At 53.5% G+C, this 27,994-nt stretch overlaps 1 protein-coding gene across 3 annotated transcripts in view; it reads left to right on the top strand.

Moving 5' to 3' along the window:
* Window positions 1-27,994, top strand: part of AAK1 (AP2 associated kinase 1) — a 50,411-nt gene that overhangs the window by 19,764 nt on the left and 2,653 nt on the right. Inside the window, exons 4-21 of one of the 3 annotated variants that reach the window (XM_036396829.2) lie at window positions 1,499-1,607; window positions 5,350-5,492; window positions 8,701-8,822; window positions 10,212-10,293; window positions 11,925-12,057; window positions 13,106-13,209; window positions 14,099-14,178; window positions 14,861-15,015; window positions 15,094-15,377; window positions 15,557-15,760; window positions 16,309-16,526; window positions 17,394-17,551; window positions 18,456-18,563; window positions 20,074-20,169; window positions 24,146-24,247; window positions 25,111-25,212; window positions 25,927-26,037; window positions 27,444-27,548. In XM_036396829.2, coding sequence (XP_036252722.1) covers window positions 1,499-1,607; window positions 5,350-5,492; window positions 8,701-8,822; window positions 10,212-10,293; window positions 11,925-12,057; window positions 13,106-13,209; window positions 14,099-14,178; window positions 14,861-15,015; window positions 15,094-15,377; window positions 15,557-15,760; window positions 16,309-16,526; window positions 17,394-17,551; window positions 18,456-18,563; window positions 20,074-20,169; window positions 24,146-24,247; window positions 25,111-25,212; window positions 25,927-26,037; window positions 27,444-27,548 — 2,416 coding nt within the window. The remainder of the gene's footprint in view (window positions 1-1,498; window positions 1,608-5,349; window positions 5,493-8,700; window positions 8,823-10,211; window positions 10,294-11,924; window positions 12,058-13,105; window positions 13,210-14,098; window positions 14,179-14,860; window positions 15,016-15,093; window positions 15,378-15,556; window positions 15,761-16,308; window positions 16,527-17,393; window positions 17,552-18,455; window positions 18,564-20,073; window positions 20,170-24,145; window positions 24,248-25,110; window positions 25,213-25,926; window positions 26,038-27,443; window positions 27,549-27,994) is intronic. The other 2 variants (XM_054517544.1, XM_054517545.1) reach the window with 2 other exon arrangements.

Raw genomic sequence — 27,994 nt, 5'->3', positions numbered from 1 at the left:
CTGAAAAACCCAGGGAATTCCAGGAAAAGGAGGGGAGAACTGCATGGTTTATTGGGAAAAGGAAGGGCAGGAGATGTGAGCATGGCTGGGGTTATTGGAATTCAGTCTCGCAATCTTGAGATCTCAAGACCTCAACCTTTTAAACTTGATGAGAAAAGGCTGATGATTCTGGTATCTCTGAACTGCAATCAGTGCATGAATGGCAGACCTCCATCCTGAGATAAATCTGTATCACAGCATCTTCTAACCCTGGGTTGGGATGAAGGTCATCTCTGCATCACTGAGGTTGGTAGATTAAAGCAGTATTTGTGGGGTAGCTGCTGCCAGGGCTTTTGAAATGTAAAGTATTTGTAATAAGCTCTGGGATGTTTCTCTAGATTATTGGACACAAGGATTTATATGATGGAATAGCTATTTTTAATAGCTGTTTCAAACTTAGCTTCCCTAAACAAAGCCAAAATGGAGATGATCCAAATAGATTTGCCTAATCTTGTTTGCAGCGTGGTAAATGTGGAAGTGCCACTTTTGAAGTTGTATTCAAAGATACTGATAAGAATTGAGAGCAGCTGCCAGGTGGGGAAGGAGATATAAAATCCTCATTTTGTGAGTTTACCACACAAGGTGCAGGTTTGGGGTGGATGTCAGAAACTCCCACCTGTAGCAGTTCTGTGTGTGACTCCTGCAGTAGCTGTAAATGAGGTTAATACCTTTTAAGTGAGCTGCTGCAGTTTGTGATAGTGCAGGGAAGCTTTGGGCTAAGGGAAAAGGTGAGATTCGATCTCACATTACAGCTTGTTTACTTGGGGTTCACTTGCTGCTGCTTTCTCTTGTCTGCCTGTCTTTGGTGCCTTTGCAATGGTGGTTAGTGGAAAGTTAGGGTGGGGCTGGTCCATGGTGAGGGTGGGGCTGGTCCATGGTGAGGATGGGGCTGGTCCATGGTGTGATTTTGGCTGGTCCATGGTGAGGATGGGGCTGGTCCATGGTGTGGATGGGGCTGGTCCATGGGTGATTTTGGCTGGTAGATGGGGCTGATCCATGGTGTGATTTTGGCTGGTCCATGGTGTGATTTTGGCTGGTCCATGGGTGATTTTGGCTGGTAGATGGGGCTGATCCATGGTGTGATTTTGGCTGGTCCATGGTGTGATTTTGGCTGGTCCATGGTGTGATTTTGGCTGGTCCATGGGTGATTTTGGCTGGTAGATGGGGCTGGTCCATGGTGTGATTTTGGCTGGTCCATGGGTACATTTGGCTGGTCCATGGGTGATTTTGGCTGGTAGATGGGGCTGATCCATGGGTGATTTTGGCTGGTCCAGGGGTACATTTGGCTGGTCCATGGTGTGATTTTGGCTGGTCCATGGTGTGATTTTGGCTGATCCATGGGTGATTTTGGCTGGTCCAGGGGTACATTTGGCTGGTAGATGGGGCTGATCCATGGGTGATTTTGGCTGGTCCAGGGGTACATTTGGCTGTTGCACGTGTCCATTTGTCTGTCTTGCAGCGGGATCTGTCTGGCCACAAGAACATTGTGGGCTACATCGACTCCAGCATCAACTCCGTCAGCAGTGGGGATGTGTGGGAGGTGCTGATCCTCATGGACTTCTGCCGGGGTGAGTGGGGCTGGGCAGGGGGGGTTTGTCCTTCTGTGCCTGCAGGGGCCTTGCACATCTTCCTTTGGAAGCAAGAGCTGTCCCTGAGCTGCCAGGAAGCTGTTCTGAGCTGGGCAGAGCCAGGACTAGGGCTGTGCTGACGCTGCCAGTGGGATTGGTGCCATCTTTGCTGCTGCCCAGGGTACCCCTGGACCCCTCTGTTGTGAAGGGGAACCCTCAAATACATCTTGCTGTTGTCTTTAGAATGCTCCACACAAGAAATGGCTCCTCTTAAAGCAGTCAGGAATGTAATTTTTCTTCACTTTAATCTCATTGCAAGCTTTGTTCCACATCGGCCTGGCCTAGGAGTGTTCTGGAAGAAGCAGGACATGGATAATGGGAGGCCAAAAAGCATTGCTCTTACCTCTGACCTTTTTGCTTGGCTGTCTGCAGCCAGACAGGCTGTTCCATCTGTCCCAAAGCTTTGATCTTTGTGGCTGGGATGTGGTGTTTGGAACATGATGCATGTGCTGGGCTCAAGTTCTGTCTTCTCGCAGAAGAGTGTTCAGCAAAAATAATGTTTTGGCCAGGTGACTTCAGGAGCCTGTGGCTGGTTTGGGTGGTGGCAGCTGATGGAAATGGGTATTTTTGGGCCTGTCTGGCTTTGAACTCAAAAGCATTATAGCATTTGCACACGTGTAGATGTGTGTGAGCAGGCCCAGTGCAGGCTTCTGCTCTGCCACGTCCTCTTTGCTGCTTTGTTTGCTGCAGGAGTCTGGCCTGCCTTGCCCTGGGTTGTTTGCTGGTGAGAGGAGGAACTTTTTGGGCAGTTTTGCTGAAGGAATCACCCATAAATCTCTTTAAGCTTCAAGCTGCTGCTGTTAGCAGTGCTGGCAAATCCCTGCTCAGCCCCATGTGCAGAGCCCAGTGTGAGGGAGGTACAAACCTGAGCTCTCCACAGGCACCCCCAGCTGCAGGACCCACATTTTGGGCTGATGGATAAAGCCCATCTTTCTGAGGAGTTTCCTTCCATCTGGAGGGAGGTGGCTTTCCTCACGTGGCAGCCCTCCCCCTGCAATGCTTGTTACACACTGATTTTCCCTTGTTACTTTCCTTTTGTGGCCAGCAGTTTCCAAACCAAATCAGTGCCTTTGTGTGCAGAACTGCATTCATTTTGGGTCTAAAATGTTCACAGCTGTAGTATTCATTAAACTGAGCTTTTCTTTCCTACCACGAAAGTTTTCCAGCACTTGTGATGTGGAATGATGCAGTCCTGCTTCACCAGAGCTTCAGAAAGGAGCTTTTCTCTCTGTCTAGGGCATTTAGAGGAGAAAAAACCCTCAGGATTGTTTTGGAAAGGCCTTGACAGCAACAAAACCCCAAAGCTGAGACAAATCCAGGGCTCGTTCATGAAAACTTGCTTTTGTTTGTCCAGAGTTTCCCTTGTTACAGATGGATTTTTAATTCTTTGCAGCCAAGCCACTTAACCTGTGGGTTTTCTGAGTGTCTCCCTTCCTCCCTCCTCTTGCTTACATGAGGCAGACTAATCTGTGGACTGTGGGTGCCCCAAATCCAGCCTTTTATTCCTCTAGTCAGACAAAAGAAATCCTATTTGGAAGAAAAATAAGAAAATTAGTCCAGGGCTCAGTGTCACTGCTGTGGTGTGGGGACCCCAGAGCTCCCTGTCCCTGCTGTGGTTTGGGATGGTCACAGCTCCCTGTCCCTGCTGTGGTTTGGGATGGTCACAGCTGTGTCCCTGCTGTGGTTTGGGATGGTCACAGCTCCCTGTCCCTGCTGTGGTTTGGGATGGTCACAGCTCCCTGTCCCTGCTGTGGTTTGGGATGGTCACAGCTCCCTGTCCCTGCTGTGGTTTGGGATGGTCACAGCTCCCTGTCCCTGCTGTGGTTTGGGATGGTCACAGCTGTGTCCCTGCTGTGGTTTGGGATGGTCACAGCTCCCTGTCCCTGCTGTGGTTTGGGATGGTCACAGCTCCCTGTCCCTGCTGTGGTTTGGGATGGTCACAGCTCTGTCCCTGCTGTGGTTTGGGATGGTCACAGCTCTGTCCCTGCTGTGGTTTGGGGTGGTCACAGCTCTGTCCCTGCTGTGGTTTGGGATGGTCACAGCTCTGTCCCTGCTGTGGTTTGGGGTGGTCAGAGCTCTGTCCCTGCTGTGGTTTGGGATGGTCACAGCTCTGTTCCTGCTGTGGTTTGGGATGGTCACAGCTGTGTCCCTGCTGTGGTTTGGGATGGTCACAGCTGTGTCCCTGCTGTGGTTTGGGATGGTCACAGCTCTGTCCCTGCTGTGGTTTGGGATGGTCACAGTTCTGTTCCTGCTGTGGTTTGGGATGGTCACAGCTCTGTCCCTGCTGTGGTTTGGGATGGTCACAGCTCCCTGTCCCTGCTGTGGTTTGGGATGGTCACAGCTCTGTCCCTGCTGTGGTTTGGGATGGTCACAGCTCCCTGTCCCTGCTGTGGTTTGGGATGGTCACAGCTCTGTCCCTGCTGTGGTTTGGGATGGTCACAGCTGTGTCCCTGCTGTGATTTGGGATGGTCACAGCTCTGTCCCTGCTGTGGTTTGGGATGGTCACAGCTCCCTGTCCCTGCTGTGGTTTGGGATGGTCACAGCTGTGTCCCTGCTGTGGTTTGGGATGGTCACAGCTGTGTCCCTGCTGTGGTTTGGGATGGTCACAGCTCCCTGTCCCTGCTGTGGTTTGGGATGGTCACAGCTCCCTGTCCCTGCTGTGGTTTGGGATGGTCACAGCTCCCTGTCCCTGCTGTGGTTTGGGATGGTCAGAGCTCTGTCCCTGCTGTGGTTTGGGATGGTCACAGCTGTGTCCCTGCTGTGGTTTGGGATGGTCACAGCTCTGTTCCTGCTGTGGTTTGGGATGGTCACAGCTCTGTCCCTGCTGTGGTTTGGGATGGTCACAGCTCTGTCCCTGCTGTGGTTTGGGATGGTCACAGCTCCCTGTCCCTGCTGTGGTTTGGGATGGTCACAGCTGTGTCCCTGCTGTGGTTTGGGATGGTCACAGCTGTGTCCCTGCTGTGGTTTGGGATGGTCACAGCTCCCTGTCCCTGCTGTGGTTTGGGATGGTCACAGCTCCCTGTCCCTGCTGTGGTTTGGGATGGTCACAGCTCCCTGTCCCTGCTGTGGTTTGGGGTGGTCACAGCTCTGTCCCTGCTGTGGTTTGGGATGGTCACAGCTGTGTCCCTGCTGTGGTTTGGGATGGTCACAGCTCTGTCCCTGCTGTGGTTTGGGATGGTCACAGCTCTGTCCCTGCTGTGGTTTGGGATGGTCACAGCTGTGTCCCTGCTGTGGTTTGGGATGGTCACAGCTGTGTCCCTGCTGTGGTTTGGGATGGTCACAGCTCCCTGTCCCTGCTGTGGTTTGGGATGGTCACAGCTCCCTGTCCCTGCTGTGGTTTGGGATGGTCACAGCTCTGTCCCTGCTGTGGTTTGGGATGGTCACAGCTCCCTGTCCCTGCTGTGGTTTGGGATGGTCACAGCTCTGTCCCTGCTGTGGTTTGGGATGGTCACAGCTGTGTCCCTGCTGTGGTTTGGGATGGTCAGAGCTGTGTCCCTGCTGTGGTTTGGGATGGTCAGAGCTGTGTCCCTGCTGTGGTTTGGGATGGTCACAGCTCCCTGTCCCTGCTGTGGTTTGGGATGGTCACAGCTCTGTCCCTGCTGTAGTTTGGGATGGTCACAGCTCCCTGTCCCTGCTCTAATTTGTCCCCCCACCCCTCCCTGTCCTGCTCTGTGTCCTGCAGGGGGGCAGGTGGTGAACCTGATGAACCAGCGCCTGCAGAGCGGCTTCACCGAGAGCGAGGTCCTGCAGATCTTCTGCGACACCTGCGAGGCCGTGGCCAGGCTGCACCAGTGCAAGACCCCCATCATCCACAGGGACCTGAAGGTGAGCTGTGGCCCCAGGGGTGCAGCAGGGAGCTGCTGGCATCCTCCTGCCTGTCTGCCAGCTGCCCACGCTGTGCTGCTCCTGCTGGTAATGAGGGAAAGTGGGCACAAACACACCTCTCTGCTGGGCGATTAAAATAGAAATGAGCCTCTCACTGCTGCTTACCATATGTTTGCCATCTATAGATCTACTTAAACACAAATGTTTGTGAATAATTGTGGCTTGCACACGTGCCAGAATGTACCTGATGAATTATTCACAGTGGCCTGAAACTTATTTAAGATAGCTCACAGAATTGTTTCCAGATTAAAAGGAGCTGCTTCAGAAGTGTTGGCCTTGGGGCAGGAATCCTTAGGAGCTTTTGAAAGTGGCCTCTGGAGCTCTGACCATGAAAGAGTGTTGTAAAGCTCTGTGTGCTTAGCTGGGAGCAGAGCTGGGCCAGCTTGGGGAAAATCCCACAAACAAAAAGATGTTCCCTTTGCTCTCAAGGAGCTGGAATGAAACACTCAGCCAGGGAGGAGGCTGCTGTGTGCATTTGAAATTTAGATGTGCTTTGTGGGGCAGGTTCTATTTTCAGAGCCCTCACAGATGTTTGTTTGTGCCACTGGCCATTGTTTTACATGCCACGTGTGCCAAGGAGAGCCAGGTAGGGCAGGGGAGAACCTCCTCAGGGTCTGATGTGCTGTGGCATGTCTGAAGTGACAGTGGAGCCACTCTCAGTCAGTTTGGGTACAGGAGCAGCTCTGTGTCTGTTCCCAGGGGTGATCTCTTACCAGTAGGCCTGGATTGAAGGCTGTAAAGTCTGTGGGCAGCTTGCAGGAGTTTGTCGAGGTCAGGAAAGCAGGGTGAGGACCAGGAGCCTCCCAGCTGACATTAACCCTGCCCTCACCTTTTTGGTGAGCCCCTGGGGGGTTAATACAGAGCAAACTCAGTGTGTTGCAGGGGAGTAAATCTGGGACATGTGTGCTGGATCAGTGAGTTGGTCTGTGGTGTAACTTTCTGCCTGAGTTGCAGCTGAAATGGGCTCTTGGGGCTGGTGTCCAGCCCTCTGCTGCCTGCCTAGGCCAGGCCAGGTTTTGCAAGGCCTGACTCTGGGTAAGCTGTGCCCAGAGTCAGGCTTGGCTCTTCTCTGCTTGGAGATGTTTTCTGCTTGGGTAGTGTATTGTTTCTGTCATGGTGACCTCTGGGGATCTAAGCACGAGCACAGAATTAATATTTATATATATTTTGACTTTATTTGTGTTAAAATGTAATATTGTCAAGGGGCAGTTGCAAAGCCAAGAGAGATGAAGGGCCAGAGAGGTTTAGTACAAGTTCTGTGTGTAAGGAAGAACCTGTAGATGTTTTCTTGGGGTGAATGTCACCCTGCTGAAGAGGGGGCAGATGTTGGCTTTGCAGGCAGCTGGGGGCCCTGGAGCCCTTTTCTGCCTTGCAGCTCTTTGATGCTGCTCTGGAGCTGGAGGCTGTGAATGAGCTCTCAGCCATTCACACAAGTGCAGCTGGAGGAGTTTCAGTGGCCCCTGGCTCTGATTTTGAATTAACCCAGAGGCTTTGCCTGAAGCAGAGCAGCCTCCTGTTGGCACAGTCCCCAGCTGGTGGGAGGTGACCAACAGCTGGGGACAGCAGCCTTTCCCCAGCATTTCTGTAGGCAAGGGGGCCATGGCGCTGTGAGTGAGGATCCTGTGTCACCCCTGGCTGTGCTCGGGGCTGCAGCTTCCTGAGTGTTTCACCAGAAGAAGGCACCTTCATACTCCTTCTAAAGCCGCTTTTCTCTGGCCTGGCAGTGGTAGCAGTCATTCCTTTTGCTGTGATTATTTTTTCCTTCTCCTGGCATTTGCTGATCAGACCCGGTTGCTGGATGGTCCCGTGCTGATGCCTGACCAACCTTTCAGGGTGTCTGAGTGAGCAATCAGCCTGCTCAGGCAGATGGAGTGGGAGATGCTGGAGCAGTGCTTGCAGGGAGCAGGGGATAACGGGGCCAGTGTTGCTGTGCTGGGGAGAACATCTGTGTGCAGTGCTTGATTCAGAGCAGATGGATGGCACAGGGGAAGGGGCGTGTTTAACCCTTGGTTTCGAGCCAGCCTTCTCCCCCTCAGCTGCTCTAATTTGGCTGCGTTTTCTGATGCTTAAAATGCTGACTCCTTCTTTTTCTTTCCTTCTTGTAAAGACCATCCTTGATGGGGAGCTCTGCTTCCAAAGGGTTTTGTTAGCAAACGCTTATGTGGTGATTTTTTTTTTATTTTGAGCTCTATGAGCAGTATGTTTTATCTCGTTGTTGTATCTGAGCATTTGACACTGATTGAAGATAAAGACATGAAAAATGGTGTGTTCCCTCCAGAGAACATGCTGTTAGTGCTGCTGCACAGATGAGGAGCTGGAGCACAGGGATGCTCTGCCAAAGCAAAGATCTGAACACGGGGTTTCACGCATTTAAAGTCAGTGGTGGAACAGGCAATTTCCTTAGGTGGGTGCAAGGTAGAGTTTTGTTAATGCACAGGAGAAGGTTTCTGCTGGTTTCATTTGTTTCTGTTGCCTGATTGAAGGTGCCAAATCGTATTTGAAAGAAAGGGGTCTCAGCAGCCTGGGGGAGCCTCTGCTGCTACAGCCCCTGTTCAGGGCCTGTGGGCACCCAGCAGACTCTGAGAACCAAGCAAATCAATGAGAGCATGAGCTGAGGTTTGTTTTGAGTGAGACCCTCAGGGACAGGTAAGATGCAGGCAGAGACCTGGGGATGTGTTTTAATTTCATGAATATGGAAGTGTGTGTGTTACTGTTTGCCTGCCCCATGGACTGTGAGGAGTTACAGTTACAGATTTACTTGGTAAATCTGGGGCCGTTTGGATCTCCTGTCCCCAGTTCAGGTGCCAGAGCAGGGCCACAGTAGCTCAGGAACCTTGAGCTCCAAAGGCTCTGGGACACTGAAGTCTTGCAAGAGGCAGGGAAATGTGCCTGCAGGAGGAGAAGGGAGGGGTGGCAGGATGGAAGGCAGTGTTAGAGCAGTGCCTCCATGATTTGATGTCTATTTTAGGAGATGTGACAGTTTTGATGCCTGTTTTCTTTGCTGTCACTTTTAGACTTCAGTGTCAGATATGTCTGATATCTCTTCAGGCACTTAAAACCTTGACTCATCTGAAAAAAAAAAAAAAAAAGCCAAACCCTGAATATTTTTTTGTCTGAGTGATTCTGTGTCTGTCTGTGATGCTCCCAGGTTGAAAACATCCTGCTGCATGACCGTGGCCACTACGTGCTGTGTGACTTTGGGAGTGCTACCAACAAATTCCAGAACCCTCAGACAGAGGGGGTGAACGCAGTTGAGGAGGAGATCAAGAAGTAAGTGTGCTTTTCCTTTCCAGCCCGCTGTGATGGTGTTTGAAGGGTGCTTTTCCCTTGTGCTGGGCTGGTTGTGCTCAGCAGATTGCCTGTGCTGCATGGCAGTGGCTGCTGCTGCAGGTGAGCGAGTGCCCGGGGCAAGGTGAGACAGTAAACGGAGCTTGATGTCATTGCTTTGGAGCTGAGATTGATGCAGAGCAGCAGCCCCTGCTCGGCGAGGCAGTGACCTGTTCTGCCCTGAGCAGGGTCAGCCTGTCTGTCCTTCATCTGTCTTGGCTTCTCTGAGCTCCAGGCTGGGCTGGCACGGTCCCATCCTGGCTGAGCTCCGCTCCCCACGGCTCTGGGCGCTGACTGGGGCTGATCTGGGGAGTGCCAGCCCCTGGAGGGGTCCAGGCCAGCTCCTCCTCCTGCCCCAGCACTGCCAGCTGTCCTGGCAGCATCCCTGGTGCCCCTTGGTGCTTTTTAAAAGGGGTTCACCTGCAGTTCAGTGAGCCCTGGGCCAGGGGTGCAGCACACTCCAGGTCCTTGGCCTTGCCTTAGTTCTAACACCATCACTGCTGCAGACTGGCCACTCCTGTTAATCCACTTAAAAATGGCTACAGATGCCTCTTTTTTTGTTGGGATTCAGCTACACCTGCCTGGATTTCCTAGGTTTGTTTGAATGGAGTTTTCAGAGTGCTCCTAATCCAGCCTTGCAGTCCCCCTGGAGTGCCCTACTTGTACACCTAAGCCTACAAAACCTTTGCCTTTGGCAGTGCTTTCCTGTGCTCAGGGCAAGCAGCAGGCAGCAGTGACAGACCTGCTGGCAGGAAATCTCATCAGAGGAGCCTCATCATCTGTGGAGCAGTTTCCAGCTTTCCTGTTTGTTGTGATCTCTCAAGATGAGGCAGATTCTCACTGTGGTTTGAGGTACACAGTGACCCATCCCTCGCCACAGTGGCTCTGAGCAGGACTCCTGGTGTGGAAATGTAATTTTTGGGAGCCCCATATCCAGTTACAATCTCTGTAATACAGCTGGGCACAGCCCTGCAGTGAGGGCATTGCAGAGGACATTCGATTACTGACCTTGTTAATGCTTTGAATCCTTGAATGTTTCTGTTCCTAAAATGACTGCATATTTTGTGGTGAACTCTGTGCTTTAGGGAGGATTGTGGTTACTGTTTAATTCTGTGCTTTAGGGAGGATTGTGGTTACTTCCCAGGGCAGTTTGAGGGGTGTTTTACTGTTTGAGGTGTGTAGCAGGTGATGCTGTTTAGAACATTTTTCCAATAGGTATCTTTAGCATCTCTTTCCTTAAAATGAGTAAGGAAAAAGTGAATTTTGAGTTGTTTGGCAATGTGACAAAGCTGCTACCCCCCTTTTGAACCCCTGACCCACCTTCCCCTGCAGGTACACGACGTTGTCCTACAGAGCCCCAGAGATGGTGAACCTGTACAGTGGCAAACTCATCACTACAAAGGCAGACATTTGGGTAAGTCTGGGACCCCTGGGCATCCTTTCACTGCCAGGGCAGGGAAACAGGGCTGGCCTGCTTTTCTGGGAGCCTGGGCAGTTCCTGAAGGCACAATTCCTCTGATGATGTGTCTGATGAGTTCCTGCTGCAGCAGATGTGTGTGCTCCTCCTGTGTGCTTTGAATTTAGAGGGCTGAATGGGGCAAACCTGATTTTATATCATAAGAGTTAAACCAGAAAATTCAGAGTGTTGTGGCTCGTGGTGCCTGGGCTGGGTTGCTGGTGTGTGGAATCAAAGTTCTGGTCAGAACTGAGTACAAACCTGAGAAAATGGCCCTGCCCCAGCAGCAGCAGTGTGCAGATCTGTGTAACACAGGGCTGAGGTGTCAAACTGGCCAGAGGCCAAACTCTGCACTGTTTCTGGTGATCAGGGCAATCCTGCCATGCTCTTCCTTCGTGGTGGGAACAGAATCCAGCTGTGCTGGAATCCATTCCTGCCTCACCTGGTCCCCTTTGGTGGGACACACGTGAGGCAGAGTCTGTGCTGTTTGGAGTGCCAGTTCAGCACCTGTGTTTAAAGGTGTTTAAAATGCTAACTGGGAGCTTGTTTTGTGTTTTTGGAAGCCCTGATCTAGGAGGTAACATGGTAGAAGCAGAGAGTTTTGACCTGTGTTCAATAGTTCTGCATCTGCAAGAGGGAGAATTGCTGGTGAGACATCTGCTGGAAGTGCCCTCAGTGAGCAGCTCCTGTGGTGGGAGCAGGTTGAACCAGGGGTCTGTGGGGTCAGCCCTGGACTGGGCAGGAGGTCACAGCTGTGCCAGTGGGAAAGGACAGGGCCCCGAGGCAGCCAGAGCAGAACCAGGATCTGCTTGAGGAGATCCAAAGGCTCTGCTCTTCCTGGCACGCCTGGAGCTGTGTTCCAGTGACACTTGGAGCATGTCCAGAGCAGTGTATGGTGCTGGGGCCTCAGCTTCCAGGCCTGCTCCAGTGCTTGTCCTGCTGGGAACCTCCCTCTTCCTGAAATCTTACCGAGGTTGTTTTGAGCCAGCCTGCAGTTTCATTGTGAAATCCTGTGACAAAAAGAGATGAGCTGATGGTGAGTTTCTTAGGATTAGGAAATGTTTCCTGCTCCCCCCTCTGAGGTGGTGGGAGTGTTTCATAATTAGCCCTTTGTGCAAAAACAGTTTTCTTTTGCAATGGGTGGTGGTTCTTGGTGCCAAAAGCAGCGTGGCAGTAGAGGGAAGGGTGGCAGAACCTGGCAGCCTGCAGAATGAGCTGTACTTCCCTGGCATTTATTTATAGCAGCTGAAAGGTTGTTTGGACTTAATCTTGGAAACAGTTTGGGTTTCTCTTTGTCACAATGGATGTATTAATGGTGATGGTTGCCATTTATTTGTGCTGTTGCTTTGCTCTTTGCTCCCAGTGTGTGGCAGAAAGGCTTTGCCTGTTCACTGACACTCGGGGTCGTGTGATGATGAGCAATCCCCCAGACCAGTCTGACAGAGGAGAGCTCTGCCTGTGTTCATCTCCCCCTGCAGCTGAGCCTGTCCCAGGTCCCTCAGAGGGTGCTGGGGCAGGCCTGACAGCAGCAGGACCCCGGATCCTGCCGTGCTCGCCTGGTGAATCCCTGCCCTGTTCTCTCTCTGCAGGCCCTGGGCTGTTTGCTGTACAAGCTGTGCTACTTCACCTTGCCCTTTGGGGAGAGCCAGGTGGCCATTTGTGATGGCAACTTCACCATCCCAGACAACTCCAGGCACTCCCAGGACATGCACTGCCTCATCCGTGAGTGTCTGCGGGGCTCTGCTCCTGCACCCTGCCCCAGACTAGGAGTTCTCTGCTTTCCAGGGCTTTCCTGCACACAGGGGAGGTTTCAGGGATCTTGGGCTGCTTTAGGAGATCACTTGGAGTGGTCATGACAGAGATTTCAGTCTGGCCAGGCTGGAGTGAGCTCGGTGGAAGGGCAGGAGCACACACAGCTGTTTGGTGTGAGTCCTGCGGGAGCTTGCACAATCAGCCGTTGGTGCAGAAATGTATTTCTGCTGTAATAAATCTGTTTGGATAAGGAACTGAAAAGACCACGGGGACTTAGGCTAGTGATAAGAATTCATCTCCTGTGAACTGGGAAACAGAACTGAAATGATTTATAAATATCCCACTGACTGGAGTGCATGTGTAATTAAGTGTACAATGCACTACTCTTGGCAAAGCTGGGGCAGCTCTCTTGTTTCCAGCACAGCTTTTGATTTTTTCCTTTCCCTAGCCACAGCCTTGACTCACACAGGGTTGGATGTGTTTGCAGAGCAGGCTGGTATTTTCTTTGCTGCTGTGGGCTGTCTGCAGTGGTGCCTGTGGCTGCCCTGTCTCCCTGCCCTGCTGGCACTCCAGCATCAGCCCTTTGTGCTTCACCTGGAAGTGCCCAGTCCCACCCAGTGCTGTTCCCTGGCCAGGCAGCATTTCCCCTCCCTGCCCCAGAGCCTTGGGGGTCCCAGCTCTGGTGGAAGCTCTGTCCTGGTCCATGCTGGCTGCACTGCTCTGGAGGAGGCAGGACTCTGCTAGCTCCTGGTTGTACCAGATGTGGAGTTGGGTGGGTTGGAGGGAGCTCAAAGCCCACCCAGTGCCACCCCTGCCATGGCAGGGACACCTCTCAGTGTCCCAGGTGACTCCAGCCTGGCCTTGGACACTCCCAGGGCTCCAGGAGCAGCCCCAGCTCCTCTGGGCACCTCTGCCAGGGCTCCTGGCAGCACAGACAATTCCTGTGTTGTGTCCAGTGTGATGTGCTGCCCTCTCTGTGGTCCTGCTGCTCTGATCTCTGCATCTCCATCTCTTCAAGGGTACATGCTCGAGCCAGACCCTGATAAGAGGCCTGACATTTATCAGGTCTCCTACTTTGCATTCAAGCTGGCCAAGAAGGACTGCCCAGTGCAGAATGTCCAGGTGAGCAGGGGGTGGCCTGAGGGGCAGCGGATGGACACTGAGCCATATTTGCCCCTGTCCTCTTGGTTGTTCCCCAGTCCTGTAATCAGGAGGGTCTTGTTTGTAACAGCACAGTTTGGTCTGGATTTTTGTGTCAGAAATCAGGGTGTCTCATTCTGTTTGTCCCTGATTTACCTCCTCACCCAGTCACCAGTGTGAGGCCAACCAAGAGATCTTGTGCATGTGAACATGGAAAATTAGGCCATGCTTGGGAAAGCAATTTGATTTCCAGGCACTCTGATCATAGCCTGTGTAATTTGGCCTGCACTTGGGTTTGAGCAGCAGTTCTGGAACTTGGCATTTGAACTGCATCAGCATCAGCCCTTACACAACCATCTGCCCCTTCCTGGTGTGTCTTCAGAGAATTCAGCTGGAAAATACAGTGGACAATTATTTTCTTACATTGTTATGGACACTGTGACAGGCATTTTATGATGTTGTTTTATCATGAATAGAAATCAGGGCTTTTCCTCCATGTTCAGGTGCTTATTTTGGTCTTTGTGAATAAGAGGTAGTTTGGGTTCTATTATGCCTGTGTTTTTATAGCATCATGAATAAATTTTGTCACTACTGTCCCCTGGTTGTCTTTTAAAAACGCCCAACTTGTGCTGTGGAGCTTTGTGTTCATATTCCATGTTCAGTGGTCAAAAAGCTGAGCCCTCTTTTCTTCCCCCCAGACTCCTGTCTCCCATGACATGAAACCTTGTGGTGTTTGTTATGTGTCCCCTTGAGGAGTAATTGCTTTGGGAATCCCCAGATGTCTCTGTTTTATTGTGATGTTTTTGCACATTATTTCTGACTCTGTTTTCTGCCCTCAAAATACCGAATTGGGCGTTTTTGGGATCTGCAGAACTCTCCAATCCCTGCTAAACTCCCAGACCCAGTTAAAGCAAGTGAAGCTGCTGCAAAGAAGAGTCAACCAAAGGCCAGGTAACTCCACCTGCTTTTTACTCCCTCTTTTGTTGCCTGTTGCCTCTGCTGTTTATTAGCAAAGGTGGATTCAGCTGCTTCCTTGGGGACTTCAGTTGCCAAGTTATTCTCCCTGACTCGGAAACAATCTGATATCAGGTTCATTAGTTATCAGTTTGGTATCTCCAAACCACAGAAAGCTGGGGGCATGGCTGCTCCTCTCTCTTGCTGTGCATTTTTGGAGCTCAGTAAACCCTGATCAGGAGAGTTCAGTGGCCTGATTCTGGGGTGGATGTAGCAAAGTTAAAGTGCATCTAAAGATGGCAGTTCAGACAACTCTGCCCAAAGGGACCAGCTGCTCATGAGCTGATTGGTGTCCTTCATGTGCTCATTCAGAAGTCTGGGTGGTTTCAAGCAATATGTTGTAGGAAATAGTTGGATGTAAGCTGAGTGGTTTTGACAAGTCCCAGCTGTCCACCAGCAGAAGATGCCACGACTGGCAGAGAAGCCAGAAGGACAGGGTTGGATTAATTGTGGTGAATGCATGCAGGAGCTTTTGCTGTGCCTGGGTGCCCACGAGTGTTTTACCTTTGTCACTCACACCCAGCTGAGGTGTGGGTGAGCGTTTACCCCTGCTGTGTGTTCTGTGTCCCAGACACACATTCTGTGCTCACTGCCCTTCCTCCTCCTCCTTCCTTGACAGGCTCACAGACCCCATCCCCACGACAGAAACGTCCATAGCACCCCGGCAGAGGCCTAAAGCAGGCCAGACCCAGCCCAACCCTGGCATTCTGCCCATCCAGCCAGCCCTGACGCCCAGGAAGAGAGCCACAGCCCAGGCAGCCGTTCAGCCCCAGGGTGAGTGATGTGTCCGTGTGCTCCCTGCCCCGCGTGCCTCAGGCACTGAGCTAACCCTGCCTTTGGTTCTTGTGCCAGCTGCAGGCCCGGCTGCCCTGGGCAGTGCCCAGCCCTCCAGCACCCCCCAGGCTAAAGCAGCCCCCCAGCAGCCTCCAGCCCAGCCCCAGGCCAAGGCAGCAGCAGCGCCCCAGGCACAGCCCCAGGTGCCCTCCACGCAGCCCCAGGCCACCCCTCAGCATCAGCAGCAGCAGCAGCAGCTTTTCCTGAAGCAGCAGCTCCTGCAGCAGCAGCAGCAGCAGCAGCAGCAGGCTGCCTTCTTCCAGCAGCAGCAGCAGCAGCCACAGATGATGCAGGCTCAGCAGGTGGGTGTGTGCACCGGGTTCATCACATCTGTGTCTGCAGGGCTGTAGCTCTGCGTTTCCTGCTCTTCTAGGGGGAAGGGTGCAGCTTGTAGGAATTTTCTGTGTGTCCCCAGTCCTCTAGCAGGATTTGCTCTAGGTCCTCCACACCTCCAGCCTCTCAACCAGCAACTGTTTCCCAGTTCCCAGTGATGCAGCAAGGAGCGCCCGCGCAGCAGCAGCAGCTGATGCAGAACTACTACCAGCAGCAGCAGCAGCAGCAGCTGCTGGCCCAGCAGGCAGCTATGCAGCAGAAGACCACAGCAGCAGCAGCAGCAGCTCAGCAGAAGCAGCAGGCCCAGGCCCAGGCTGGCACAGCACCCCCAGCACAGCCACAGGAGCAGGGGGTGAGACCTTGGGGCACTGGGACTTGGGTACAAATGCTCCTCTGCCAGCTCCTGAATGCTGATCTGAGCCTTTCCACTTCTGCTCCGGGTCTCAGCCTCACTACCCCTGAGCAGGTTTGAGCTCAGCCAGCCTTTGCCAAGTCCTAATGGAGGTTTTACCTCCAGAGCTGCACCACAGCAAGGGGAGAGACTGCCTGTGCACTAATCCTGAAACACTGCAGAGCAACAAACCCCTTTATCTGGTTCTTCCCCTCCAGACCATCCTCAGCCCATGACTGGGACACTGGGTGCTGTTTTCTCCCCAGTCCATGGCTGGGATGCTGGGTGCTGTTTTCTCCCCAGTCCATGGCTGCTATGCTGGGTGCTGTTTTGTCCCCAGTCCATGGCTGCCATGCTGGGTGCTGTTTTCTCCCCCAGTCCATGGCTGGGACACTGGGTGCTGTTTTCTCCCCAGTCCATGGCTGGGACACTGTGTGCTCCATCAGGAGCTGTTTTCTCCCCATGGCTGCCGTTCTAAGCGAGGTCCCTGTGCTTTCCTCCCCTGGCAGGCGCAGGTGCAGGCTCAGAGGCAGCAGCAGCAGCAGCAGCAGGCTCAGGGGCAGAAGCTGGGCTCCCTGACGCCGCCCTCGTCGCCCAAGGCGCAGCGCGCGGGGCATCGCCGCATCCTCAGCGACGTCACCCACAGCGCCGTGTTCGGCGTGCCCGCCAGCAAATCCACCCAGCTGCTGCAGGCTGCAGCTGCTGAGGCCAGCCTCAACAAGTCCAAGTACGTGCCAGCGCCTGGGGGTCAGCCTCAGCAGGTCTGAGTAGGTGCCAGGGCCTGGGGGGTCGGCTCTTGGTCAGCCTGAGCAAGTCTGAGGTGCCAGGGCCTGGGGCTCAGCCTCAAGACATCCAAGTAAGTGCCCAGGGCTTTGGGGCTCAGCCTCAGCAAGTCCAAGTATGGGCCAGGGCCTGGGGGGGTCAGCTCTTGGTCAGCCTCAACACGTCCAAGTAGGTGCCCAGGGCTTTGGGGCTCAGCCTCAGCAAGTCTGAGTAGTCCCAGGGCCCCGTGTGGGGTGTGGAGTGAAGGCTGGGTCAGGCTCTGGGAGGTGTTGGATGCAAAGCTCTGAATGGAGGTAGGCACAAAACTCTGAGTGAATCTTTGCCTTCAAGACCTCAGTTTAGGGCTTGGCAGGAAGCACTGGGAAGTGTTTGCCGCTCATGAGTTGCCTGAAGTCCCAAAAAGCTTTGGGTGACCAGGCCCTTCTCTGGCTCCCAAAGGGCCACAGCCCCGGTGTGCACTTGAGTCTCCCTGCTTGACACCAGCACTTCCTGAAGGTTGGACTCGATGGTCTTGGAGATCTTAATGGAGCTCTGATTCCCTAGGAGTGTTTGCTAGGTCACTTTGACAGTGTCTACAGGCAAGAAGCCTTTTGGCTGTTGGTTTTAACCCCTGAGATGCTGGTGCTCAGCCTCAGTGCTCCCAGGCTTCTGAGCGGGGACTGCAGTAACCTACACTGCATGTTTTGATTGGGAAGCCATCAGAGTGTAGCCATCAGAAGTCATCAGAGTGTAGTGGCTTGCACCAGCTGATGGTGCTGGCCAGGGGGTTTCAGGTGGGTTAATGGCTCTTGTTTGGGGTGACCCCATCCAGATCTGCTTCCACCACGCCCTCGGGCTCGCCAAGGACCTCGCAGCAGAACGTCTACAACCCCCCTGACGTGTCCACGTGGAACCCCTTTGATGATGACAACTTCTCCAAGCTGACAGCTGAGGAGCTGCTGAACAAGGACTTTGCCAAGCTGGGGGATGGTAGGTGCCTGGGTGCTGTAACACCTGCCTGCTCTGGAAGGGAAGGTGCCATGGGGTGGGGGTGCTTTTGGGCAGGGACTGCTCAGGGATTATTGGGGATGCTTTTGGGCAGGCACTGCTCAGGGGCTGGGGGTGCTTTTGGGCAGGCACTGCTCAGGAATTGGGGGTGCTTTTGGGCAGGGACTGCTCAGGGATTATTTGGGATGGTTTTGGGCAGGCACTGCTCAGGGATTATTTGGGATGCTTTTGGGCAGGCACTGCTCAGGAATTGGGGATGCTTTTGGGCAGGCACTGCTCAGGGGCTGGGGATGGTTTTGGGCAGGCACTGCTCAGGGGCTGGGGATGGTTTTGGGCAGGCACTGCTCAGGGACTGGGGATGGTTTTGGGCAGGGACTATTCAGGGATTATTGGGGATGCTTTTGGGCAGGCACTGCTCAGGAATTGGGGATGGTTTTGGGCAGGCACTGCTCAGGAATTGGGGATGCTTTTGGGCAGGCACTGCTCAGGAATTGGGGATGGTTTTGGGCAGGCACTGCTCAGGGGCTGGGGATGGTTTTGGGCAGGGACTATTCAGGGATTATTGGGGATGGTTTTGGGCAGGCACTGCTCAGGTGCTCCATATTGTTGCAACCCTCTGGCTGAATCCTTCCAGGTGCTTTGTGGTTGCAGTTCTGTGGTGCCTCCAAGGCAGAGGTACCAGCTGCTTTGACTGGTACTCAGGTGCCTGTGGAAGCTGCAGTTTAAACTCTGCTTTATCTGCAAGTTGGGATTTGCAGCAAGGACCTTGAGGCACTTGTGGAACAGTGTCCTGGAAATAGAGATGAGCAGCCTGCTTTCAGAATAGAACAGAAGAACAGATGTTTCCGAATCGAGGTTTCCCCCTAACTCTGGGTGTGCTTTGCAGGAAAAGCTCCAGAGAAGGCAGGCAGCTCCACAGAGAACCTGCTCCCAGGGTTCCAGCCCGCAGCCCCCACGGATGCCTTCGGTGGCTCCTCCTTCCCTGCTGGGCCAGGTGAGTCTGGGAGCATGGACGGCATGGGAGGGCAGCTCCTGGTCAAACCTCTTTGAAAGGGAAGGAAAACTGGTACAAACAGAGTGTATGGGCACTGAGAACTGCAGGGAATGGGGCTGGCACTTCAGGACAGGAGGGAATGACACAGTTGGGTGGCAGAGACTGTGGAGGCAGAGGTGGGGCTTGTGGTGAGGGAAGAAGCTGAGCCCTGAGTTCCCAAGGAAGGTTCTTAGTGTGAGGAGGTTCCATGGAGCTCATCACAAGGAGTAAAACCTGCCATGTGCAGTGAGGGAGCTGGCTGGGAGGCGTTGGCCAGGCCTGCTGCTCTGTCTGCAGGAGCAGAGGAACAAGGATAACACCTCTGCAGCAGGGAAAGCCCTTGGAGGGGAGCACAGCCCCATGACTGACACGTGGAGTGATGAAGGCAGTAATTTCTGCACTGGCTGGGCTGTGTGGCTCCACCTTGGCTGCTCTGAGGAGTTTCTCTGCCTGTGGGGCCTTGTCTGGTTCTCCTTTGGCCCTTGTGTCTCAGGGTTTGCTGTGAGCAGCCCCTTCTATGCCAAACACCCTTGGTGAGTGCTGCTGCTCATTTCTACTGCTTCAGCTTCAGTTCTCGCTGGGGGCAGCTCAGACCTGCCAAGCAGAGGTGGAAAGCTGCTTCCAGGAGCTCCAGAAGCCAGGGATCCTCCCCTGGTGACAAATACTCCTGGCTGATGCCTCCCCACTGAAACAAAACAACTCTTGGTGAGAGGAGCCTGGGAAAAGGCTGAAGAATCCTTTGTGGGGCAAGGGGTGACAAATCCATTTGTGCTTATTTCTGTTTATGAAAGGAGATTCAGAGGAGCTCATAACTGAGCCTGGTGTGTTGGTTCTTACCAGAGAATGAGGGAGTTGAAGTCCTGGGGAGTTGCTTTCTGGGTTTGTCCAGCTGTGAGCAGTTTCTGGTGTTCCATCAGCCTGTGTGGGTGATGCTGAGCTGCAGCAGCTCCACGTTGAGCTGTAAGGCACCTTCTGCAAAGCCTGAGGAGCATCTGTGTGCTCTGTGGTTGCTGTACCATGGTCAGTTCCTGCAGTGCCCCTTGGCTTCCCAGTCCTGGGGCTTGGCATAGGAAGGAACCTTGGGAATTTTGGGGCTGGGCACTTCCAGCCCTTCTCTTTCTTTCCTCAGAGACAGGAGCCTGTCCCAGCCTGGCTGCTGCACAATTTTGCTGCAGATTTTATTGCAGACTGTGTGTCCTTTGTGAAACCTTTCACCTTTTGTGCTGCTGTGAAGGCAGATAACAGTTCTTCCCTGCCAGGAAATGTTCTGAGATCTGTGGGTCAAGCTGTGCTGGACAGCTGCATGGTAACAGGAGTTTTGTTTGGGTTTTTATTCTTTTTAGTGGCACACTTGGTCAGAGTGTGCCTGTGTGTGGCTGTGCCTGTGCTGGGGTTTGTTCTGTGCCTTCTCCTTTTCTCTGTTCACTCTGCCTTTTCTTTTCTTTCCTTTTCCTTCCCTCTTCTCTCCCAGCTGAGAAAACGAAAGACATTCTGAGTCTGGACTCTAGCCCTCCTCTGCTGACTGTGCCTGATCCTTTCACTCCTCTCCCGTTATCCGACACCCCAGGTAACCCGAGCTGGGGGCACAGTCCTGCCCTTTGTTCTGCCCTCTGGGGCTCCTGCTTCTCTTGGGCACCCCTGGGCACTGCCAGGCTCTGCCGGCCTCACTGCACTGGGGCTTTGCACGGCAGGGCCTGGGCTGATCTCAGAAATGGGGGTGGGTCCCTTCAGGGGCTCAGCATCCCAAAAGGGGTGGGAGGGCTGGAGCACCTCTCCTGGAGGGAAGGCTGAGAGCTGGAGTTGTTCAGTCTGGAGCAGAGGAGGCTCCAGGGATGCCTCAGAGCCTAAAGGGGTCCAGGAGAGCTGGGGACAAGGCATGGAGGGACAGGACCCAGGGAATGGCTCCCAGTGCCAGAGGGCAGGGCTGGGTGGGAGCCTGGGAATTGGGAATTGTGCCCTGAGGGTGCCCAGAGCAGCTGGGGCTGCCCCTGGATCCTGGAGTGCCCAAGGCCAGGCTGGGCACTGGGGCTGGGAGCACCTGGGATGGTGGAAGGGGTCCCTGCCATGGCTGGGGTGGGATGGAATGATGGTGAGATGGGCCTTAAGCTCCCTCCCAACACAAACCATTCCAGAGAGAAATGATCCCCAGGTGATTAATTACCTGCCTCTGACTTAAGCTGTTTTCAAATGGCTTCCAACCGTGGAATTGTAGGTTTTATTACTGTTAATCTTTCTTTCCTCTAAGAGTCAGTGTTTCTTTGGCTTCCAAAGTCTGTTGCAAATCTGAGCATCTTGAGAAGCACAAGTTACATGTGACCTTTTCTGATTTGGCAAGGTTTTCCAGTGCAGTTGGTGCTATTTCATTTACTTTGCAGTGCTGCTTCTGAGCCTTTTCTGTGCACATTTCTGACTGCAGCAGCCAACACTTTTTAGCACAGATTATGTAAGTGCTTAGGAGCTTATTTGCAAATCAGTGGGATTGGGAATGTGGGGATGTTTTTATCCTGCAGCCTCTCTCTGTGAAGGTGTGAGGCAGGTCCCACGTGTGAGCCCCAGAGCACAACTGCAGCTCCCATCCTCATCCTTAGCCCAGCTCTGGGTCTTGGAGGACCCAGAAGAGACAATTTCGTTTGTTTGTTCTTTTTAAAGGAAAACCTGAGGTCTCATGAATATTTCCAAGGGCTGGGGCTACAGAGCAGTCCTTGGCTTGGGAACTGCTCTGGGTCTGCTTGTAAATTCAGCAGAAAGGACCAAACTCCTGGGTTTGGGCTCAGGTTTTCACCTGGCCAAAGCTCAGCTCAGGCCACCACCCTCCTCCCCTTGGCAGCTGGAGGTGCAGGTGGCATCACCTGAGTGCCTGTCAGGCCTTGCAGAGGCACAGCTGCAGGGCTGGTGTCACTGTGTCCCTCCTCTTCCTCCCCTGTGTCATGGCTGCAGCTCTTCATGGAACTGTAACTAGGAAGAGGAGCTGGCAAGAGGGATGTAAAAATATGGCAAAACATCTGTTAAAACAAGGGAGAATTAAATATTCATGCTGAAAACATATTTCCTTGTGTATGTGCAGGACAATGAGCCAAGTTGTTCTTAATGAGCTGATTTCAGGCTTCAGCTCTGACTGATCCTGGGCTTGGTCAGGGGAGCTCTCTCTGGGTCACTGACTGATGGAGGGAGGGTATTTTGTTTTTTTGGGAACACAACACTGGATGAGATGTTTGTAATGACCATAACTCTGCTCCAGGCCCATAAATTCTGAGTAGATAACTGGGTGCCCAGCTCTGCCTGGGTGTTTAGAAGAGCTGTAATAAACAACTGTATTGCTGCTGAGGATTTATTTGCACCAAGATGACACATTGAGATAAAGTGATTGCACATGCTCAATTGGGCATGCACAGCAGCTGTGGGTGTGCACTAATGATCTGAGTTTGCATCTCGAGTTGGGAAGATGCAGAAGGGCAGCTGCTCACGTGGGAGCCTGGTGGATTTATTGCTGTGTTCACTGGGAGCACAAGGTGGGGGTGTGATGATTTAAAGCCACAAAGCCAGCAGACCATGAGAATCCAGCTAAATGAGTGTAAAGAGCATCCAGTGTTCTTCTGCCTGGGCCTTCAGCTTGATCTTAGGGGAGAATTTACTGTTTTACAAATATTTGAGGTCTTGAACGTGAACCTGAAATTGCTTGTTTTGCTCTCTTAAGGAGCCACTGTTTGTCACTGTTTAAAAAGCAGTGACACAGAGCCATCAGAAGGCTGAGTGGCCTAAGGGCCTCAGTCTGCACTGAACTGCTCCTTTGGTACACTGGCCTGCACAGGTGGGCCTGACTGGTCATTTACTCAATGCATTTCACCTGAAAGAATAATTAACAGTATGATTGGTCATTTAATCAATGCATTTCACCTGAAAGAATAATTAACAGTATGATTGGTCATTTAATCAATGCATTTCACCTGATTGAAGAATTTACAAGATGCCCATTTGTAAACAATCTTTGAGAATAACAAGAAAACAGATATTAGGAAAACAACACCTGCAGGTTATCAGAATTTGCTATCATTGTTTATCTCCAGCTCCCTGAAGTCTCCCAGGCCAGTTCTGGGAAACTTTTCTCACTCTCTGAGCAGGCTGCCACATGCACAGCTGCTGAGTGCTGTCCTGTAAGCTCTGTGATTCCATTTCCCTTTACTCCCCTTCTGTCCCTGCCCCGTTTCCCAGGCCAGAGGGGGTGCAGTGCCTTCCCTGGCCTGGGCCATGGGCTGGACACCAGGCAGGGCCGTTTTCCCTGCTCAGACTCCATCAGTCCGTGGCAGAAGCCCTGGGCAGTGCCAGGTCCCTGCCCAGCGGCGATGCCCTGCCCTGGCAGGATTTTCACAGCTGTGTCTCTCTCTCCCAGCCGGCCCCCAGAGGAAAGGACTCTGCTGTGTGCTCTGCTGAGCTGGGCGTGCTGCCCAGGGCAGCCCTGCAGTGGGTGCCAGCCCTGCAGTGAGTACAGCCCTGTGTGTGCCCCCCGTGCCTGCTGGGCACTGTGTCCTCACCTTGGCACACAGCTCTGCCCTCTGCTCCCTTTTAACGTGGTCAGGAGTTCTTTCTAATAGCCTGCTCTAACCCCAAGCCCCTTTGCCTCTCTCATCTCTTGATTGGTATTTCTGATGTTGACATTACTGATATTACCTTGATTGGTGTTTTTCCCTAACTCTGGTGTTTCCTAAACTGCTTCCTGAGTGTGTGTGGCTGGAGGGGTGTGTGGGCAGCAGTAAAAGCAGCATGGCAGCAGAGTCTGTGGCACTGGAGGCTGCAGGTGCAAAGTCTGAGCAAACTGACTGAGTAAACTCCATCAGGTGTGTGCATGTGCTGGAAAAGGGTCTGAAGGAAAAGCTGAGCTGAAGGAGCTGGGGATTGGGTTAAAGAGAATCTTTGCAGTGAACCAGGTGAGGCCCTGGCACAGAGCAGCTGTGGCTGCCCTGGATCCCTGGCAGTGCCCAAGGCCAGGGAGGCTCGAGGGAGGTGTCCCTGGCATGGCAGGGGTGGCTGAGCTCTGATTCTGCTGCCCAGGGCACTCAGGGCTCTGCTCAGAGCTCTGACTCTGCAGCCCAGGGCACTCAGGGTTCTGCTCAGAGCTCTGATTCTGCCACCCCAGGGCACTCAGGGCTCTGCTCAGCCCAGGGCACTCAGGGTTCTGCTCAGCCCAGGGCACTCAGGGTTCAGAGCTCTGATTCTGCAGCCCAGGGCACTCAGGGCTCTGCTCAGCCCAGGGCACTCAGGGTTCTGTTCAGCCCAGGGCACTCAGGGCTCTGCTCAGCCCAGGGCACTCAGGGTTCTGCTCAGAGCTCTGATTCTGCCACCCCAGGGCACTCAGGGTTCTGCTCAGAGCTCTGATTCTGCCACCCCAGGGCACTCAGGGCTCTGTGCTGCAGCCATTTCCCACCCGTGGTGCAGGTCCTGCTTTGGGGCTCACACACAGCACTGCCAGCCCTCATTAATGGTGTCTTCTTCTTTCTTCTGCTTTTCTCACTGTTGCCTCCTTTCCTCCTTTTTCCTGCTTGCCCCAGAAAAACTGATTGAGGGCCTCAAATCTCCCGAGCCTGCGCTGCTGCTGCCCGAGCTGCTGCCTCTGGCTGACCCCTTCGGCAGCACGGCAGACCCTGCCAATGGTAACTGCCCCCCTGTGCCCCCCGTGCCCCCTGCATGCTCCCCTGGCTCCCAGAGCAGCCCCTGGCTGGTGCTGGGCCCGAGCTGCCTTTTCCCTCTGGGGTGGGCCCTGAGCAGGGGGAGTTTGTGGCTGCTCTGCTCTGCTGGGTCTTGGGTGTTGTCTTGGGAGGAGAAGGTGATTGCTGGTTGAGGATGGCAAAAACGCCTTTATGTGCTCAGGAGTTGGTGTTTAAGCATGGCCCAGGCACTGAGCTGGGCTGTGCCCTTGGTTCTCAGCAGGATGAGGAGGAAGGGGAGGGTTCCCTGGAGCTGGGAGTGCTGGGGATGGAGGTGGGCAGCAGCAGCTCCAGGCAGGGCAGGGCTCTGGGTGCTGCAGAATTGGTTTTACTTGCCTGGTGCCCTGCAGACAGGGAGTGCAGGCTGCAGCTCGTGGCCATCAGCTGCTGCTGTGGGGTAGGTGCGACCTGGGGCTCTGACAGAAAGGAAGGACATGACTCCTGTAACAGTAAAACTTCTGCTTTGGCAGTTTCTGGCAGTTGTCTGAATTTTAATGATCAGCTCCTCTGAATGCAAGGGGACTCCAGTGGTCACTGCTTTCCTTTTGCTGGCCAAGGATCTTGTGGATATTTCCTTCCTGTTCAGCTGCAGGGCAGGTGTTAGCACCTGCTGTTCCACTCTCTGGGTATTTCAAATTGGGCTTGTACAAATCAAAACAAGCAAAAGCCGAAACCAGGCTTCAAAACCAACCAAACCCTTGAGCTGACACTCGCTGCAGGTCAGTAATGGATTCAGACAACTCCTGCCTCAGTTTCCTCCTTGTGCTTTTCCTTGCAAACCAACCTCTGGCTGCTGTGCCCGTGGGAAGGCCAAGCTGCCGTGGCTGTGGAGAGCCTGATCCCGGGGCTGGAGGCCCCCCTGGCCCAGCGCCTCGTGTCCCACAGCGACTCCGTGGCCTCCAACAGGACAGGTTGGTCAGGCCTGGGGCTGGGGCTGCCCCCTCGGGGCTGCTCTGCCACTGGGGCTGCTCTGGGCTTCCTCCTCTCCTGTGGGGATGGAGAAGGTTCTTCCCCAGAGGGTGCTGGCACTGCCCAGGCTGCCAGGGGCTGCCAGAGCTCCAGGAGCCTTTGGGCAGCGCTCCCAGGGATGCCCAGGGTGGGGATTTGGGGTGTCTGTGCAGGGCCAGGGCTGGGCTCTGATCCCTGTGGGTCCCTTCCCACTCAGGAGATTCTGTGGTGGTGTTCCCTGAGCTGGAGGTGCTGGTGCCGTGCTCCATGAAGTGGTTCAGAGCTCAGGAGCAGTCCCTGGTTTGTCCCAGGGGGGAGCAAAACAGCCCCTGGCCCTTTCTCCTTGTGCAGCCTGGGTTGGGCCCCTTCCCACAGCAGCAGGACTCGAGCTCTGCCCAGAGGTGTCTGCTGGGAGTGCCCTGGGCCTGCAGCTCCTCTCTGCCCTGTCCTGGCTCTGTGGGATTCCCCTGCTCAGCTCCAGAGGGACAGAGAGCCCTGCTGGGGGGGCTCTGTGCCCTCCCTGGGAGCAGTGGGATCTCCTCCATCACGAGCAGGGCACTTTCTGTGCTGGCTTTGCTCCCACCCCGCCTGTGGGTGAGGGGAATGTGGCAACAACGAGAGCTTAACACTGTTTGTGTCCTGTCCAATGCCACCCTGGGATGCTCACCTGGATGCAGACTCTCTCACTGGGGAAGACTCTCTGCTTGACTGTTCTCTGCTCTCTAACCCTGCTGCTGACCTCCTGGATGAGTTTGCTCCTGTAGCTTTCACAGCTCAGCCTCACAAAGGTAAACTCTGCTCTCAGCCCTGGCCCTCCTGCTTCACAGGGACAGCTGCTCTGACCCATTCTGGTGCTTTATTGTCCCCAAGGCACTGCTTTGTTTGCTTCCCAAGCTGCTCAAACTTGGCATGTGCACTGATGTCCTAGGGAGGGGGAAAAAAATCAATTATTCAGCTTGACTGTAAAGACAGAGTTTGTGCAAAGTGGTGTTGTTTTCCATGGGGGTGGGCTCTGTGTGCAGCCCTTCCTCACTGAGTGCACTCTGGGTTTGCTTTTTCCACGTGCCATTTGAGACTGGTGGGTTTTTCTGCATTATTCATTCCAGAAGGGAGCCTGATAATCATCTGGCACAAGGTTTTGGAACAAAAGGAATTTTTCTGTGGTTTTTGGAGTTGGCATCCCAGGCTGATGAGCTCTTCCAGCCCTAGAGGACGTTGTCCTTATCAGGAGAAGTTCTTGAGTCCAGCTGTGGTGTCACAGCAAACGTGAATGGGAGCCTAAAGGGGAAGGCCAGGGGGTTCCCTCAGGGTTGTTTTCCCTGGCTCTGATCCCCCAGAGCAGCTCCACAAGTCCTTTCTTGCCTCACCTCTCCCCAGACCTGTTCAGTCTTGGTCAGACAGGAATGTTGTGTTCATGGAAACTGTTGGGTTGATGTGTCCTTGCTGGGCTTTCAGGAACATTTCATGCAGGAGCTGAGGAGCAGATCTGGGAGGGTATTTGAGGTGTCTGAAGGAACAAGGAGTGATGCCCAGGGAGTGTGAGAGGCTCTGAAAACACGTAATTGCCTGATGAGGTGCATAAATCATCTCATCTCTGGAGATGGTTGGCAGTGCCTCTCCCACGTGTTGAACTGCAGCTGATGTGGTTTGAATCAGTGGAATTATCTCCCAGAACTGCCCTAGGGGCCTCTGGAAGGCCTCTCACAGCATCTGGGCACTCTCCAGGCAGGTCAGCTCCTTGGAAATCTGCCTTCATGTTGCCCTTCTTGTTTCATTGCTCGGGTTTGTCTCAGGTAGATGACTGGGGTTTCCTCTGTGGTTTGTTCTGTTCCCCAGCCCTTTTCCTCTCCCTGTGCATGAGAGCCAGCCTGAGCTCTGCCATGCCCATGACCAAGAGCACCTTCAGTCTCTGGCAGCTTACCCAGGCCTCTGCCACAGCTTCCAGCGGAGCCCTCGGACTGCTCAGGTTCTGTTCTGGGTCCTGCCTGGTTTGCTTTGATCCCCTCCACGTCTGTGTTTCATCGCCTCTCTTCTTTCCTGCCCAGCCTTACCAACTTCATTCCACTTTTTAAATTGAACTCCTGCTTCTAAACGCTGTCTCTGAAAACATTAAGGTGTTCTAACACTTCTGCAATTCTAACCAGCCTCTCTGCTGTCTTTGCTTCTTTACCCTTATTTCTCTTCTATGCTGCAGAAGATACTAACCTGATATCAGGCTTTGATGCTCCTGAGGGCTCTGAAAAAGTGACAGAAGATGAGTTTGACCCAATTCCAGTGTTGATATCCAAAAATTCACAAGGTAAGCCAGGATGTGGGAGTGAAAAAGGGAAGGAAAAAAGGCAAGCAGTGGATCTATGAATTAGTTTTGGGGCAGTGGTGCTGCAGCAGATGGTTCCAGTCTGTGAAATGGGAGTCTGGTCCCTGTCCCACCTCCCTGAGGAGCTCTGGGCGGGCAGGGCCTGTGGGGCAGGGAGTGGGCACTGCTGGGCTGACAGAGCAGCCCTCATTCCCCAGGGAAGGATCACTGGGCTGGGTCCCCTCTCTGCAGTCACCCCTCTGGAAGGATTTTGTGGTTTCAGCCTTTGATGCACCTGGGGAGGTGTAAAGACAAATCCACGACCTTTTTTTTGTGTGTGTTTTTTTCTTTTTTTTTTTTAAGGCTTTTTTGCCTTTTTTTTTTTTTTTTTTTTTTGTCAGTTTGGTCACAGAACCTTTTGGCTTCCCTAAGTCCCATTTTTGGTCTCA

The sequence above is a fragment of the Molothrus ater genome, chromosome 28 (assembly GCF_012460135.2).
Source record: "Molothrus ater isolate BHLD 08-10-18 breed brown headed cowbird chromosome 28, BPBGC_Mater_1.1, whole genome shotgun sequence".
Taxonomy (NCBI): domain Eukaryota; kingdom Metazoa; phylum Chordata; class Aves; order Passeriformes; family Icteridae; genus Molothrus; species Molothrus ater.
Note: the sequence above shows the minus strand (reverse complement) of the source record. Positions and strands in the feature narration are given on the sequence as shown.